This window comes from Gekko japonicus, unplaced genomic scaffold, assembly GCF_001447785.1.
Source record: "Gekko japonicus isolate JY-2015 unplaced genomic scaffold, Gekko_japonicus_V1.1 scaffold2029, whole genome shotgun sequence".
Classification (NCBI taxonomy): domain Eukaryota; kingdom Metazoa; phylum Chordata; class Lepidosauria; order Squamata; family Gekkonidae; genus Gekko; species Gekko japonicus.
Window position 1 is genome coordinate 89,487 of NW_015167596.1, and position 16,275 is coordinate 105,761.

General features: G+C 50.8%; 1 protein-coding gene across 1 annotated transcript in view; it reads right to left on the minus strand.

Moving 5' to 3' along the window:
* The window catches only part of CEL (carboxyl ester lipase), a 25,929-nt gene extending 11,596 nt beyond the window's left edge, over positions 1 to 14,333 (minus strand). Inside the window, exons 1-7 of the mRNA XM_015413978.1 lie at positions 14,268 to 14,333; positions 12,006 to 12,156; positions 10,051 to 10,173; positions 9,594 to 9,791; positions 3,669 to 3,799; positions 2,321 to 2,428; positions 1,607 to 1,670 (exon numbers count right to left, since the gene is read on the minus strand). Coding sequence (XP_015269464.1) covers positions 1,607 to 1,670; positions 2,321 to 2,428; positions 3,669 to 3,799; positions 9,594 to 9,791; positions 10,051 to 10,173; positions 12,006 to 12,156; positions 14,268 to 14,333 — 841 coding nt within the window. The remainder of the gene's footprint in view (positions 1 to 1,606; positions 1,671 to 2,320; positions 2,429 to 3,668; positions 3,800 to 9,593; positions 9,792 to 10,050; positions 10,174 to 12,005; positions 12,157 to 14,267) is intronic.
* Positions 14,334 to 16,275: the final 1,942 nt, after the last annotated feature.

Below are 16,275 nucleotides of genomic sequence, written 5' to 3' on the forward strand. Positions count from 1 at the left end.
GGGGGTAAAGCGATTACAACCATTGCACTCAGGATACCACCACTTGGGGACCTAGTGGCAGAATACAACGGTGTAAAGCTCTTTGCAACGGTTAGGGACGGAAGGCAGATGTTCGCCGTGTGAACGCCGGTAAGTACACCGATTGCAACTGGCACCTATACCGTTGCAAATGCCCCGTCTGAATGCACCCAGAGAGTACTCCATCTTTCGGTGTTATACCTCTGAGGATGCCAGTCACAGCTGCTGGTGAAACATCAGGTACTCCAATGCCAAGACCACGGCCATGCAGCCCGGAAAATCTACAACTAACTGACAAACACATTGTTCAGAAGAAGTTGACTTTTCTGTTTTTAACTTTATTTTGTCAAAGGGAATCTTAACTCATGACCTCTGAATTTCTTCTGGACATTGTTATTTTTATTTCAGATATTTAAACCTTTTTGCTGTTTTTCAATAGCTGAGCTTGATGTGAAATTGGAGACAGTTCATATTAAGTTTCACAGAATGTCTACGCTGTCAGATGTGATGGGGGTAGCTCTCTCTTACAACTGTGCAAATTAACACATCGGGCTTAATTTAACTTGCTCCTGTCTTCTTATTTGACTGTATTAGCACATCTAGTCTGTGTAGTTTGAGGGATGGGTTCCAGCTTGCTTTTTAATATTTTCTTCAAGCTTCGTTGATCAGCTTGCCGCTGTATACCCTAGCATAAAACATTTCTAGGTTTAACCGTTTAATATTCTGGAAAATATGCAGGACTTAACTAGGGATGGACACAAACCAGCTCACAAATGTAAGTTCGTGATGAATTTTGGCCGGTTCGTGGTTCACGAACTGAAGAGCCACCACGAACTCCCACAAGTTTTAAGGCAGTTCGTGGCATTTCGTGAAGAGCAAAACACAGGGGTTCAAATGGCTCTGAGTCATTTAAACCCCTACTTTCTGCTCTTCACAAAAAACAGCTAAGTGGTGGGGAGCAGAAAGCAGGTGTTTAAATGCTTTCTGTTCCCCATGGCTTTTCATGGGGAGAACCAAAATGAACACAAACCGAAATGAACTACAAAAATACAGTTTGTGCCCATCACTAGACTTAACTGTCACAAAACCTGTTGCTTAAGGATGCTGTTAACTATTAAAAGACCACAGGTGGCAAAAACTCCATGTTTTGAGGGATTCCTAGAATTATCCACCACCCCGCACCGTTTTCTAATCTTAAACTGTTAAACAGTGACAAAATTGTTCATTAATTGTTCCAGTCAGCTTGAGCTGGTATGGCAGTAACTGATAACGTCAATTATTACCACTCAGGAACCTATTTAAGCAGCAGTCTGATCACTAGGACCATGACATTCTCAACAGTTTTCTCTCTCTTTGCATATGCAAAATTGGAATATGGAAGCCGTTGGAACAGTTTTTTTCGTAATTTCGCAGCTGATTTACGGCAACCCCTGCAAGAGGCCTTCAAGGCACGTGAGAAGCAGAGGTGGTTTGCTATTGTGTTCCTTTGCAGAGCCTTGGTGGTCTGCCTTCCAAGTACCGACCCTACCTAGTTTTCAAGATCTGACGAGTTCAGGCAATACCAGACCGTCTTCCCTCCCTGCCTCACCTCTAGAAGGCAGATATCTCCACCAGAGGCCACGAATGCAGGGGGAATAACTACTCACCCAGTTCTGTGGATGTTTGAGAAGTTGAGCCACATACGTGTTAGTTCACCAGGTAGAGTATTTACCCAAAGGGAGGATGAACCTCAGCGTAAGGTACTCCTTCCCCAAATGTTATTTGTTGATTTATTTAATTCATTTATACCCCGCCTTCCTCCCCAAGGGGGACCCAAAGCAGCCCACGTCTGTCTCCTCCATTTTATACTCACAACACCCATGTGAGGTCGGTGAGGCTGCGTGTGACTGGCCCACGGTCACCCAGCCAGCTCCCGAGGCAGAAGGGGGACTCGCCACACCTGGGCCTCCCAGAACCTGGTCCGACACACTAACCACCAGTGTTCCCTCTAAGCTGAGTTAGTGTGAGCCAGCTCACAGTTTTTTAGCCTCCGGCTCACACATCTTTGTCTTCGCTCAGGATGGAGGGCTCCAGCGCAAACTGATTTATGCAGGAGCCAAATCGCTCGCTCACCACTTTAATGCCAGTAGCTCACAAAGTAGAATTTTTGCTCACAAGGCTCCACAGCTTAGAGGGAGCATTGCTAACCACCCGACCAGCTGTCCGAACATCTGCTCAGCAGGCAGAAGGGCTGTCTTTCCTGGGATTTCCGGGGCAGGATTTCGGGGGGGGGGCTTTGCTCCTTTACTGCGGGCCGCTTTACCTTGGTAGCCCAGAAGAGGGGGTTCTTCTGAATGGCCCAGGAGCACAGGCCGACTCCGCTCTGGCTGATGGCCCGTTTGATCAGGCCTTTGTTGTAAGGAGACAGCGTCTGCAGGGCAAGTGTTGTAAAAAAAAAAAATCACGTTAGGGAGAAGAGTCCCAGTCCAGCCCTTTGCGTGCGGGGCCAGTTTTCCACTCCCAGGGCACTGTTAATGGTGGGGAACTTGGAAAAAGACAACCTCTCCCCTTGCGGTTCATTCTCCCGGCTCCACCTGAGTCTACCACATTACAGGGCAGGATCTGCATCGTTCTCTAACTGAAAGGCATGCCAAAGTCTGCAGTCCAGGAATGGGGAACCACGACTTTGAGAGAAAGGTCTTGTCCAGGGGTACGTTCCTGACAGCACAGAGACCGCAGAGGGTGTGCCCGGCTTTACAGGTGAGATTCTAGCACATCAGCTGAAAACAGCTGATTATCGCAAATAAATTATAACGCCGGCTCCCCAACATTTGAGGGCTGAGACCGCCTTTGGAATCATGACTCGGGATGGGGGGCGCAATAGTGTTGCCAGGTCCCTTCTGACAACTGGTGGGGGGGAGCTTACCAGGAGAGAGAAAAGCCCAGGCCACGATGCCGGCACTGCACTGGAAGTGGCGTCATCATGCCAGTGACTTCTGGGTGATGCTCTGGTACTTGGGCAAAAGCTCTATGGCAAAACTGGCTTCTACCACAGAGTTTTTGCCCAAATACCAGAGCGTCGCCCAGAATTCGCTGGCTTGATGACGTCACTTCCTGTGTGACTCCAGCAACGTGGCCTGGGCCTTCCTCTTTCAACTGACAAGTCCCTCTGGCAGCCAGCTAATTAGCAGCTGGGGGCAGGGGACTCCCTCCTTCTCTGCGGGAGTTTGGCAACCCTAGGGCACAACCACAAAATGGCTGCCACGAGCAACAGCGCCAACCACAAAATGTCAGGGAGTGAATTCATTCGTCAACTCTGATAGTAACTCTTTTCAGGCAGAAGCTCAGTTCAACAGAACACTTTTTAAAATGAACAGGGTGTTTAAAAATACCTTCTTCCGTACACCCACCTGTGAGGATCCTTCTCCACAGTGGCTGCTGCTGCTGAAGCAACTATTTTTTAAAAAACCTACACAGCCAATCAGATCTCCAGTGGCCAATAACAAGGCTCGCCTGACCTGGCCCCGCCCACTTTCTAAAAAAAACCCCACTTGGTGGGCATCACCAGGAAAGGTGTCAGCGGCCACCACATTCGGGGACCCTTCCCATAATGCAACACGGCGACACGGTCAGGAGCCCAGCAAGAAGCCGCCCCCCCCACACACACACACCTGCAAGGAGACGCTGACGGCCCCAGCGGACTCCCCAAAGAGGGTGATGTTCTCCGGGTCCCCTCCAAAGGCCTTGATGTTTCTCTTCACCCAGGCGATGGCCATGTGCTGGTCTTTGAGCCCATAGTTTCCTGAGGGGGGGGGAATGCGTTTCAGAGGGGGAAAGTCAAAGGCAGGCTGGCTGAGAGCGTGTTTCGTTCAGGTCTACCCCCGAACCCATTCACAGGTTAAAAACAGACCTGTATGTTTCCAAAGCTATGTGTGAGGTATTGAAGGAAGACCGTTCACGGCAGTGACTATTGCAGGTCTAACCAGGGGTCATTTCGTAGAAAAAGGTTCAGGAGCGCACGACCATACCTATTCGCGTAACTCATTAGCATATGCCACGCCCCCTGACATCACCAGACGTGTGTCAGAATGGGAAGCAAAAGAAGGGGGGAGGCATCTTCAAAAGCCTCCCCTCCCCTTCCCCAGCCGGCCTGCCAAGGCAGGGTGGGGGGGAAGCGGAGAGAGAAGGGGTTTAAACTTTAAACCCCTTCTCTCTGGAGTCACACCGCAGGGGCGGCGTGATCTTTCCACTGTATTTTATGGGGCCGTAGAATACAATGGAAAGATTGTGCCGCCCCTGCGGCGTGACTCGGGGGGGGGGATTTAAATCCAGCTGCGGGGCACCTGGAGAAGATCGGGCTGGGAAGCCAGGCATGTCTGCCCGCCTCCCCTTACCATCTCCAGTCAGCCCGCTGCTCCGGGGCGCTCCAGCAGGAAACAACCCCTGGGTATAACCTGTTTTTACCGCATTATCTGAAATTACTGCACCTGGTGATCTGCCTTCTATGCTGTCCATAGGATGCCTCACTTTCGATGTGTTGGTCACGGAAAGAGCCAGCCAGTCACGGTGACCCCTGTAGGGTTTTCAAGGCGAGGGACAAGCAGAGGTGGTTGGCCATTGCCTGCCTCTGCACTGTGACCCCGGACTTCCTTGGCCATCTGCCGTCCAAATACTAGCCAGAGCCGACCCTGCTTAGCTCCCGAGATCGGGCTGGCCTGAGCTGTTCAGATCAAGCAGGTAAATGCCTAGCGCCCACTTACAGACCTTTCTGTGGTATTCCCCCCCCCAATCTTCCCACATGACTCTACTCATAAGGTCATATCAAGTACATCACTCTGGAAAACTTGAAATACAGATCGGCTTTTATTAAACCATAACCTTCTCCCCCATGGTTCTTAATATCCCCTAATAAAACATGGTGGTGGTCAGGGTTCCCTCTAAGCTGAGCTAGCGTGAGCTAGCTCACAGTTTTTTAGCCTCCGGCTCATTGTCTTAGCTCAGGAAGGAAGGCTCCAGAGCAACCTAATTTATGCAGTAGCCAAATCGCTTGCTCACAACTTTAATGTCAGCAGCTCACAAAGTAGAATTTTTGCTCACAAGACTCCACAGCTTAGAGGGGGTGTTGGTGGTGGAAACTGACGTCAAGTTGCAGCCGACCCATCATGGAGACGTTCAGAGGTGGTTTGCCATCGCTTGTCTATGTGTAGCAGTCCTGGACTCCCTGGGTGGTCTCCCATCCAAATAGAGACCAGGGGTGACCCTGCTTAGCTTCCAAGATCAGTCTAGCCTGGGCTATCCATATCAGGGTGCAGATAGTTTACCACCAGCGTTCCCTCTAAGCTGCGTGTGTGAGCGGACGCTCATTAACACAGGAAGCCCCGCTCAGCAGCAGTCTGGAGCCACGCAGGATCTTGCACTCCCCCTTGCCCATTTTAAGATTCCAGCAGTTACATTCTGCTCAGGACATGAAATGCTCCGCTGGGGGGGGGGGATTAGAGGGAACATTGTTTACCACTCCCTGATTCTGTAACCTTGGCCTTATTCCATTGTGCATTGGGTGTCTTTTGCCCTCTGACTACACTTTGGGGGTGGTGGTGGGGTTATCCTGTAACCTTCCTTGAATCTCAGAGAAAGGCAGACTACAAACAAAGTAATTAAATCAAATACTTAACAGTCAATAGCCCGCTCACCTCTCTGGATTCAAAGGAAAGGCCACTGTCAATATCCTCATTGTCATTCCCTAGGAAAGGGCTAAAAATACCCCCGATGGTCTAATTTGTTTGGGATGCCCAGGAGGGGAAGGGTGGGTGTGTGACTGTTTTAAATCAATAAGCAAGCAGCTCAGCTACCAAAGCGACACTCAAGAGTTATCTTCACCTCCCACGAAGCCGTTGGGAAGGAGTAACATTTGAGCATGTCCCACCGGCCCCGAGGGCGGCCAGCCTCCAGGCGGGGCTAGAGATATCCCAAAATTACAACGGGGCTCCAGACCACACTAATCGCTTATTATTTATTAAAAGGTATATTCCATTCCCCCTTGAGAAAATGGCTGCTCTGGCAGGTGGGCGGCAGGGCATTACCCCCGACCGAGGTCCCTCCCCTCCCTAAGCCCTGCCCTGCCAGGCTCCGCCCTCAGGTCTCCAGATATTTCCAGACCTAGAGTTGGCAACCCCAGGGCTCTTTCTGTAGCAGGCGCTCCTTTGCATATTAGGCGACACACCCTTAATGTAGCCAGTCCTTCAAGATCTTACAGTAGCCCCTGTAAGAAGAGCTCTGTAAGCTCTTGGAGGATTGGCTACATTAGAGGTGTGTCGCCTAAGATGCAAAGGAGTTCCTGTTGCACCCCCCCCCCCAATACTACAGAGCTAGGGTTACCATATTCTGAAAAGCAAAAAAGGAGACATCTTTCCCGACTGACTACTCCAAACAAGTGATCACTGTAACAAAGCCTCCTTTTAACCAATGTTCCCTCTAAGATGTGGAGTTTTGTGAGCAAAAATTCCACTTTGTGAGCTACTGGCATTAAAGTTGTGAGCGAGCGATTTGGCTACTGCATAAATTAGTTTGCTCTGGAGCCATCCTTCCTGAGGAGACAAAAATTTGTGAGCCAGAGGCCAAAAAATGGTGAGCTAGCTCACACTAACTCAGCTTAGAGGGAACACTGCCCCTGACTATTTAAGCTGTGATAACTGCTACTCACTAGGAATATTCCTAGCCTTCCAACCCAGAAAAGAGGACATCTTCATCAGTTTTTTAAAAAGAGCCCAAAGAGGACGGATGCCCCCAAATGAGGACATCTGGTACCCCTAACTAAGCACACACTTAATTATAGTCACTCACCTGGTCACCTGCGTTGAGTCAGGACTGTCTACAAGCAACCAGGTGAGAAAAGTTTTTGGAAAGTTAGTTCTTCTATTTGCCCCACTCCCGCACAAATAATGAATAGGTATGGACTGGTGGCCCTGTAACTTTTTCGCAAGACTGACAGAGCGCAAGGCACTTTCATTCTACAGGGCCGAACCGCACACAAGACAAACAGGACTAAAATTGGCCCTGGGCAAACAAGGCCAATCAGTTATCTTTGGGTAACGACCCTCTGGCACCTTTAATCTCCACCTTGTTTAAACTGTCCAGGGCTGAAAATAATTGACGCAGCTTGTTTTTTAAACTCTGGCACAAAAAGTATGGACTTGCTGGATATTCACATGGCACAGACCTACAGGAGAAACACAAGGGGGCGGTCAAAAGAGAGCTGGGTTTCCCAGGAGCAGATCTGGGGAAAGAACCGGCATGCACGTGCTTCATGGCTTTGAAACCATGGCACTTTTTGCACATGGAAGAAGAGAGAGAAGAGATTGGATTTATAACCCGCCCTTCACTACCCGAAGGAGTCTCGGAGTGGCTTACAATCTCCTTTCCCTTCCCCTCCCCTCAACAGACACCCTGTGAGGTGGGTGGGGCTGAGAGAGCTCTTTCGAGGACTGCTCTTGAGAGAACAGCTCCGAGAGAACTTGTGACTGACCCAAGGTCACACCAGCAGCTGCATGTGGAGGAGTGGGGAATCAAACCCGGTTCTCCCAGATGAGAGTCCACTCTCCTAACCACTACACCAAACTGGCTCTCAGGGAATGGAGCTGAAACAAAGACCGACACTTTTAAAAAGCCGGGGCTTGGAGAAGTCACCCCCCTCTCGTCCCAGGATGAGCGGGAAACAGGAGCTCTGGTCTGCCTGGAGTGTAGCCTTTACTCTGCCCTACTCCCAAACACACAGAGACAGATCCTTGTGGTCCAGCCCCCCAAGCATTCATCGTCACCTCTCTGGCTCTCGTCTGACCAAGGGGGCTGCAGCCCCAAAAGTATCTACTTCAATAAATCTATTCGTCTTCAAGGCAGGGGTCCCCAACCTTTTTGACCCTGTGGGAACGTTTGGAATGCTGACGCGGGGTGGTGACCACAGCCACAAAATGGCTGCTGTTGAAGGTGGAGCCAGCCACGAAATGGCTGCCACGGCTTCCCTTCAGCCACACAGTGCAGATTCTTGTGCTATGTTGGCAGCTGCTGCCACAGCAAGAATAAGAAGAAAGAAGAAAGGAGGAGGAGGAGGAGGAGGAGGAGGAGATTGGATTTATACCCCGCCTTTCACGACCCAAGGGAGTCTCAGAGTGGCTTACAAACTCCTTTCCCTTCCCCTCCCCACAACAGACACCCTGGGAGGTGGGTGGGGCTGAGAGAGCTCTGACAGAAACGGCTCTTTTTTCAAGAACAGCTCTGACAGAACTATGGCTTGCCCAAGGTCATCCAGCAGCTGCAAGTGGAGGCGTGGGGAATCAAACCCGGTTCTCCCAGATTAGAGTCTGTGCTACACCACTACACCAAACTGGCATTGTTTTAAAAAATCTGCGCAGCCAATAAAATCTCCAGTGGCCAATCAGAAGCCTGGCTGTGCAAAAGCCCCACCTGGCCCCACCCACTTTCTGAAAGCACCTGGTGGGCATCTGGAAAGGTGCTAAGGCACTCACGGGCCCCGTGCTGGGAGCCCCTGCTTTAAGCACAGCTGCTGCACTGGATTGTATGTGTGGGTGCATCCACACACATCCACACAAACACACATCGGTACGGTTGTTTCTGGATAAAACCCCCAAGGTCTGCGTTGTGGAAATAAACCACTGATAAAAGCACATCTGCAGGACAGCTGGTGAAATCATTTGCTACGTGTGCGGTTCTTTGGCTGTGACTGTATGCAAGAAGGAACATGATTACGAAGACTTATCATCTGTTTTCCTCTGTAAAATAAACCTGGGAGGGGAAACGAAGAAGAGTTTGAGGAGGGGACGATCTGTGTTCAAGCACTCGGTGACCGCAGCCCCCAAAGGCCAACAGATCTAACCAAAACTGAACTTTCCCACCACCTCCAAAGTGGAGCTGGCTCACACGTTCAGCTGCAGGTCAAGTCCTGATCAACCAAACCACGTCCTGTCTGCGTGAACTGCCAGCTACAATGCACACGTGCCCTTTTCGTTTGCATTTACATGCCTCTGCATTGATTTCTATCCTGCTGGGATTTAAGGCGGCTTCTAGAACACCATTCTCCCTCCTCCGTTTTCCCACAAGAACCCTGAGGGTTGAGAGCTTTGTGATGAGCCCCAGGCCATCCGGTGGTCTTCCATGGTATGTAGGATTCCAAGCCAGGTCACCCAGGATGGTAGTCTACCACTCTCTCCCCTGGCTTTCTCACTACACTGGCCCAAAGGAGCAGTATAGTGCAACACACTGGCAACTTCACAGCCACCGGCCCCACAGACAAGCAGGTCTTGAAATGCGTTCTCTGCTGCCAAACACACAGCTGCTGGAGACGGCGAGGAGCGTCTGTGCATTTGCATAGAGCAACACTGCCCCAGCACACCATGAGAAGTGAGCAGGCGGCCCAAGGCCGTATCCCAGAAGCCTCAGCAGCCGACAGAGGAGGGTGCCAAAGCAGACTGGCAGCTTCCTGAAAACAGAGACTCCGAATGCCTGAGCTGGACATTCAAAATCACCGCGATGCATCATACCCACACTGACCTAGAAAGACACACACACCCCCCACGGGGCCTTACCTGGCAGGCTATCATCTCCGGTGCTGAGGAAGCCGAGGGGCCCCAGGCGGTAGTTCAAGGTCACCACGATGACCTTCCCCCGGGTGGCGATCTCCTCCCCATCGTAGAGGTAGTTGCTCAGGAAGTTGGCGCCCTGCCCGCCTCCCCAGATAAAGGCTCCCCCGTAGATCCAGATCATCACGGGCAAGTTGGTGGAAACTGAAGCAGAAAAGGCCGGGCCCGGAGAGAAAAGTCAGGCGGGTGAACAAGACCGGCTGGAAACTGCCGAGCGTTACATCCAGGTTCTCACACAATTGCATTCTGGTTGGTTCGCCATGGAGTTGCTGGGAACGGGTGCCCCAGGAACCAGACCGACTCTCCTCCCTCTCTCGCCAACCCAAATCCAGGGCAGCTGGGCCCCTCCCCACACCCAGCTCACACACCCCAGCCCCACTTCCCCCTCCCTTATAGACCTTACCTTGCTTTTTCCCTTGAGGGACCCAAATATTCAGGTACAGACAATCTTCGCCGCCCCGAGTGTCCGTCTGGGTGAGCGTAGCCTGCAGGCAGCGGTTCTTGTAGTCCTTGGCCTGCAGGGTGCCTAATGAAAGGGAGGAAATTGACACCTCCTGGGGAAAGATTACTGGGAGTTGGATTCATATCCTGATCCTCACACCCAGGGGTCGTTTCGTAGAAAAAGAGCTAGGGGAACTCATTAGCATATGCCACACCCCCTGACATCACCGGAAGTGTTAGGGTTAGGGTTAGGCCACACCCCCTGACATCACCGGAAGTGTTAGGGTTAGGGTTAGGCCACACCCCCTGACATCACCGGAAGTGTGTCATAAGGCCACACACCCTGCCCCCAACGGTCCCGGCCACCGCTGCCGGCCTTGCAGCTCCACTGCCGAGCCCCATGAGGGGCCCGGCGGTGGACCTGCAAGGCCGGTGGGAGTGCAAGGAAGCCCCGCGAAGGCCCTCCCTGGCCCCAGGCAGGCAGGGGTGGGGAGAGGCAGGGAGGAAGCAACTTACCCTCCCTCTTCTCCTGCCTCCTCCTGGCTGAATGAGGGCCGGAAGCGGGGCGGCCGGAAGCAGGGGGCGGGGCTTCGTCATGTGCCCCCCCCCGTACCTCACCCGGGGGAACTGCGATCCCCCGCGATCCCCCCCAAAATGACCTCTGCTCACACCTGCATTAGCAGATGCGCTGCAGAAGCAATGGAGAGGACACAACTGTGTGGGAACTGGGGTCCCACGACGTTTAGTGAAAATGTCAAAACGTTTTTCTTATCAGCAAGCAAAACTGTATGATTTAAACTGAAGAAGAAGAGGAGATTGGATTTATACCCCACCCTTCACTACCCAAAGGAGTCTCAGAGCAGCTTACAAACTCCTTTCCCTCCCCCTCCCCACAACAGACACCTTGTGAGGCAGGTGGGGCTGAGAGAGCTCTTGACAGAAACAGCTTTTTCAAGAACAGCTCTGACAGAACTATGGCTTGCCCAAGGCCATCCAGCAGGGGCAAGTGGAGGAGTGGGGAATCAAACCCGGTTCTCCCAAATTAGAGGCCGCGCACTTAACCACTACACCAAACTGGCTTAATAACTGGTGCTTAATAACCCACCCCCAACCTTGTGGGAGGCCACGCATCATAAAAACTAGCCTCCTGAATTAGTTGGATGTGTGGAATACTGCAGGGTTAGATGGACCCTGATGGGGCATGCAGGGCTGTGGAAAGTCACAGATTTTGGCCACGTTCAGCTTGCAGCTGCATTATAAGATATCCAGTCCCAGAACCTAGGATGCGGCAGTTCTTCCAGAACTCAGAAGAAGGGACTTAATGCAATACTGACTGCAAAGGCTAGCTTCCTGAGAAACTGGACTTCCAGGTTTTTTGTTTTGTTTTAAACAGCAAAGAAGCAAGTTTCTTGCTGCCAAGGTAGTCTTGAGAGTTCTCTGGCAAGGCCTGCAGAAGACCTCAGATCGCGGAATAAGATTTTGACCCTTTCTGACTTCCACTATGCAGCCAGAAGGTGTAACATTTTAAGACAATTATTTCTGTCATGGGAAGAGTACATCCCAAAGCAGGTTGCTAGTTACAAGTACTAGGTGACGTGGCAGAAGGAATGGGGAATGATCCCTCGTTACTCAAGGCATTCAGCACCATTGCTAGCAAAAAAAAAACCAGACTAAAGAGCACAAAGTAAGAAAAAGTATACAACTTGAGCTGGTTGGTAAGGTGCACGCACAGCTGTGCTCTACCACGGAGCCGCGGCCCCTCCATGATCTACTCAAACCCAGGACAGGAATGAGCAACATAGTACTGACCTGTTTTACAGGGCTGCCATAATACGATCCAACAGTGCAATATAAGTCGCCAAAGCCAGTATGTCATTTAAGATGCTACGAACCAGAAGGAAGTAGAGAGACCCTTACCTGGCCAGCCAGGGTGTGGCTGGGGGTCTTCGAGGGTCTTCGTAGGCGCAGCAAAAGGGATTCCCTTGAAGATATCCACATAGTCCCCAAAGAGGCCCAGCTTCTTATTAACCCCTTCGACGAAGCCTCCCTCCGTGCTCACAATGCCCAGCTAAACTCACGCCAGAAGAGAAAAGAAAAATATCATGGACTCTTCAACATAATCACAACAGTCAGGTCAGAACTCACAGGCGACAGCGATAAACCAGAACATAAGAGAAGCCGTGTTGGATCAGGCCAATGGCTCATCCAGTCCAACACTCTGCGTCAGTGGCCAAAACCCAGGGGCCATCTGGAGGTCCACCGAAGTTTTACATGGGAAAAGGAAAGCCTATCCCAGTTTCTCAATACTCACCATGAAAGGAGGAGGCATTGGTGGATAAAAACAATCGCAGTGGCTCAGTGAGAGAGCATCTGCTTGGCATGCAGGAGGCCCCAGGTTCAATCCCCAGCATCTCCAGCAAAAAAGATCAGGTGGTAGGCGATGGAAAGACCTCAGCCTGAGACCCTGGAGAGCCGCTGCCAGTCTGAGCAGACAAGACCGACCTTGACAAACTGGTGGTTTGACTCAGGGTATGGCGGTGGAGGGGCTGTAGCTCAGTGTTAGAGCACCTGCTTGGCATGCAGAAGGTCCCAGGTTCAATCCCCGGCATCTCCACTTAAAAGGGTTCAGGCGATGGGAAAGACCTCAGCCTGAGACCCTGGCTCAGTGGAAGAGCCTATGCTTGGCATGCAGAAGGTCCCAGGTTCAATCCCCGGCATCACCACTTAAAAGGGTTCAGGCGATGGGAAAGACCTCAGCCTGAGACCCTGGCTCAGTGGAAGAGCCTCTGCTTGGCATGCAGAAGGTCCCAGGTTCAATCCCCGGCATCTCCACTTAAAAGGGTTCAGGTGGTAGGCGATGGGAAAGACCTCAGCCCGAGACCCTGGCTCAGTGGAAGAGCCTCTGCTTGGCATGCAGAAGGTCCCAGGTTCAATCCCCAGCATCTCCACTTAAAAGGGTTCAGGCGGTAGGCGATGGGAAAGACCTCAGCCTGAGACCCTGGCTCAGTGGAAGAGCCTCTGCTTGGCATGCAGAAGGTCCCAGGTTCAATCCCCACCATCTCCACTTAAAAGGGTTCAGGTGGTAGGCAATGGGAAAGACCTCCACCTGAGACTCTGGAGAGCTGCTGCCAGTCTGAGTCGACAAGACCGACCTGGATGGGCCAAGGGTCCGACTCAGAATAAAGCCACTTCCTGTGCCACCAGAACACAACAGCTATGGTACTAGAGGGGCCTCCACAGACATCCGGAAAGGTCATGTTGGCTTCGCAAGAACCCAGTTAAATTTCTCCCCAGTCTCCTTTGAACACTTGCACACAAATACCCACAACTACTTCCATGTTGGAAGTGTCAAATAATGTCGGATCTTTTTACCATATGTGGTGGTTATGTGATAAAGCAAAAAAAAACACACACACACACACAAAAAAACCCTGGGCTTGGATTCATGAAATTTTACAAAAAAAAAATTAAAATATTCTGTATCCTTTGTTCCAGAAATATTTTTGTTGAATCTCTTACCTGAAAACTGTAAAAAACCCGACTCCTATTTTATATTGCATTTGACTACAACTGCTAGAATGATTTACGCTAACTATTGGAGAAGAACAGAAACGCCTTCGAGAGAAGAAATTTTAAGCAAAATTTTGGAAATGGACAAATTAACTTTCAACTTTGAAAGGACAACCAGAATCCACATTTCAAAACACATGGTCAAGGTTTTATAAGTGGTTCGAAGACTACAATCAGTAAATTATACAGGCATTTTAAACTTGTTAAGGATATATAAAGTACAATTTTAATATACCTGCAAGCGATGTACATAATGATACAAGGTGAAATATATAAATGTATGATCAATTAGGCATGAGTTTGTCAAACAGGGAACTGTAAGAATAATTTCCCCCCCTTTTTTGTTTGTTTTTGGCTTTAAAATAAAAAAAATGATACAAAAAAAAAGCCACTTTCCGAAAGTTTAAAAATCAGTTTGCTACACAGCACAGGGGGTGCTGCTGAAGAAAATGCCAACAAAACCAAACTGAAAGAGCCCTCAAGCGTTATAGCCGGCTCTTCAGACCAACGGCGGAAGGAGAGCCAGCCAGGTCCCTCTCCTCTCAAGCGAGCCGCTGGACAAAAGGGTTTTTGGACCATCAGTTGCCATCTCCCCTCCCCTTCACTGACCTTTGCAGCCCTCGCTGCCCCCAGGCAGAAGGCGAGGGACAGGCACACAACCTCCCAGCGAGCCATGGTGCACCCTCCACTGGAAGACTTGGCCACTGCGCCCGATGCCTGCCTTTATACCCTGAGCACTGGTCAAGAGAGCTCTATACAGGCCGAGGGAACAGCCGCCACCCCTGCTGAAGAATCTGGTGGCTGCCAAAACACTTTGGCTGGAATTTCCAAGGTAAATAGAAGCCGGGGGGGGGGGGGTCCTTGATCCAGGCGGATCCCCCCCCCCCCCCCCCAATCCAACAGCTGGCAGCCTCACACACCTTCCAGGAGCTATCTAAAGGAGGAGGAGGGAAATAAAACAACACAAATAGGCAAAACGACAGGTGGATTTTTCAAAATCCATTCTGAGCACCAGCATTATGTTTTTAGGGAACAGGGCCAAAGGTGGTTAGCCACACACTTGTGCCGCCCAGGTCTTCCTGCACCAGTATTTCCAATCCTTGGGTCCCAGAAGCATCAGATCTGGCAGCGGTTACAACGTGGTTGATTTTAAGAGGGGCGTCGGGTGCAGAGGCACATTCAGGACAAAAAGAACAGCCCGGGGTGCTTTAAAGATCATGACTTCTGAGCTGAAACATGACAATGGGTATAAGTTATGCAAAATTCAGGTTGTTAGCATAATTTTTACTTTGCAAAGTTCATCCCCAGGAAAGGTCCAGAAATTGTGCCAGGAACTGAATTACCAACCCAAAATGCTGGGCATCTTAACTCGCCACTTCTCTGGTTTGAGGTTTCAATCCTTCCAGCTATCTGGATTAGAGTGTCGCCCAGGCTAGCCCCACCTTGTCAGATTTCGGAAGCTGAGCCGAGTGGGGCCCTGGTTCGCACTCAGACAGGAGACCGCCAAGGAAGTCCGGGGTTGCTATGCAGAGGCAAACCACCTCTGAGCGTCTCTTGCCTTGAAAACCCACAAGCCGGCTGCCACTTGCCGGCACCTTCCACCACCACCACCAAGAGTCTCCCGAAGCTGAATTTCACACCCAGCCTTGCCTTCTGGCCTGTGGATCAGCAACATTGATAACAGAGACCAAGCCCTAGGAGGAAAGGCTGAGGGACCTGGGAATGTTCAGTCTGGAGGAGAGGAGGTTGAGGGGGGACAGGATGGCTCTCTCTAAGTATTGGATGGGCTATCGCTTAGAGGAGGGCAGGGAGCTGTGACTCTTGGCAGCAGAGGACTCGCAAGCGTGGGTTTAAATTAAGGGTGGGAAGGGACCGGATGGAACTTAGGAAAAACCTTTTTACAGTATGAGTTGTGCGACAGTGGAATCAGCTGCCTGGGGAGGCGGTGAGCTCCCCCTCACTGGCAGTCCTTAAGCAGCGGCTGGACAAACAGTTGTCAGGGATGCTCTCGGCCAATGTTCCCTCTAAGCTGTGGAGTCTTGTGAGCAAAAATTCTACTTTGTGAGCAACTGGTACTAAAGTTGTGAGCGAGCGATTTGGCTGCTGCATAAATTAGTTTGCTCTGGAGCCATTCTTCTTGAGCTAAGACAAAAATGTGTGAGCCGGAGGCTAAAAAACTGTGAGCTAGCTCACGCTAACTCAGCTTAGAGGGAACACTGCTCTCGGCTGATCCTGCATTGAGCGGGTGGTTGGACTAGAGGGCCCGTATGGCCCCTTCCGACTCTGTGATTCTAGGATTCCCGTGCTGAAGGGTCGGCTGCATGAAATGAAGGCAAGTCTTGCGGTGACTGGCCTGCCAACCACGCGCACGACCACCAGATCTGAGGAAAGAAAGAGACCAGGTAACAGAGGTCTCAAAAGTGAGTGCGATGATGGACACTGGTAAGTCGCAGGACAGAAAGAGACACAATGATGTAAGTTAGTTTAAATCCCTTGTCCGCATTTTAATTGCCTCCTAGAAGCTACGCCTAACGACACTGGACAGAACACTTTGAAAACAAATTGTTCAAAAAACTGTCACAGAACAAAATGTTCTTGGAGACACAAAACAAAGGGG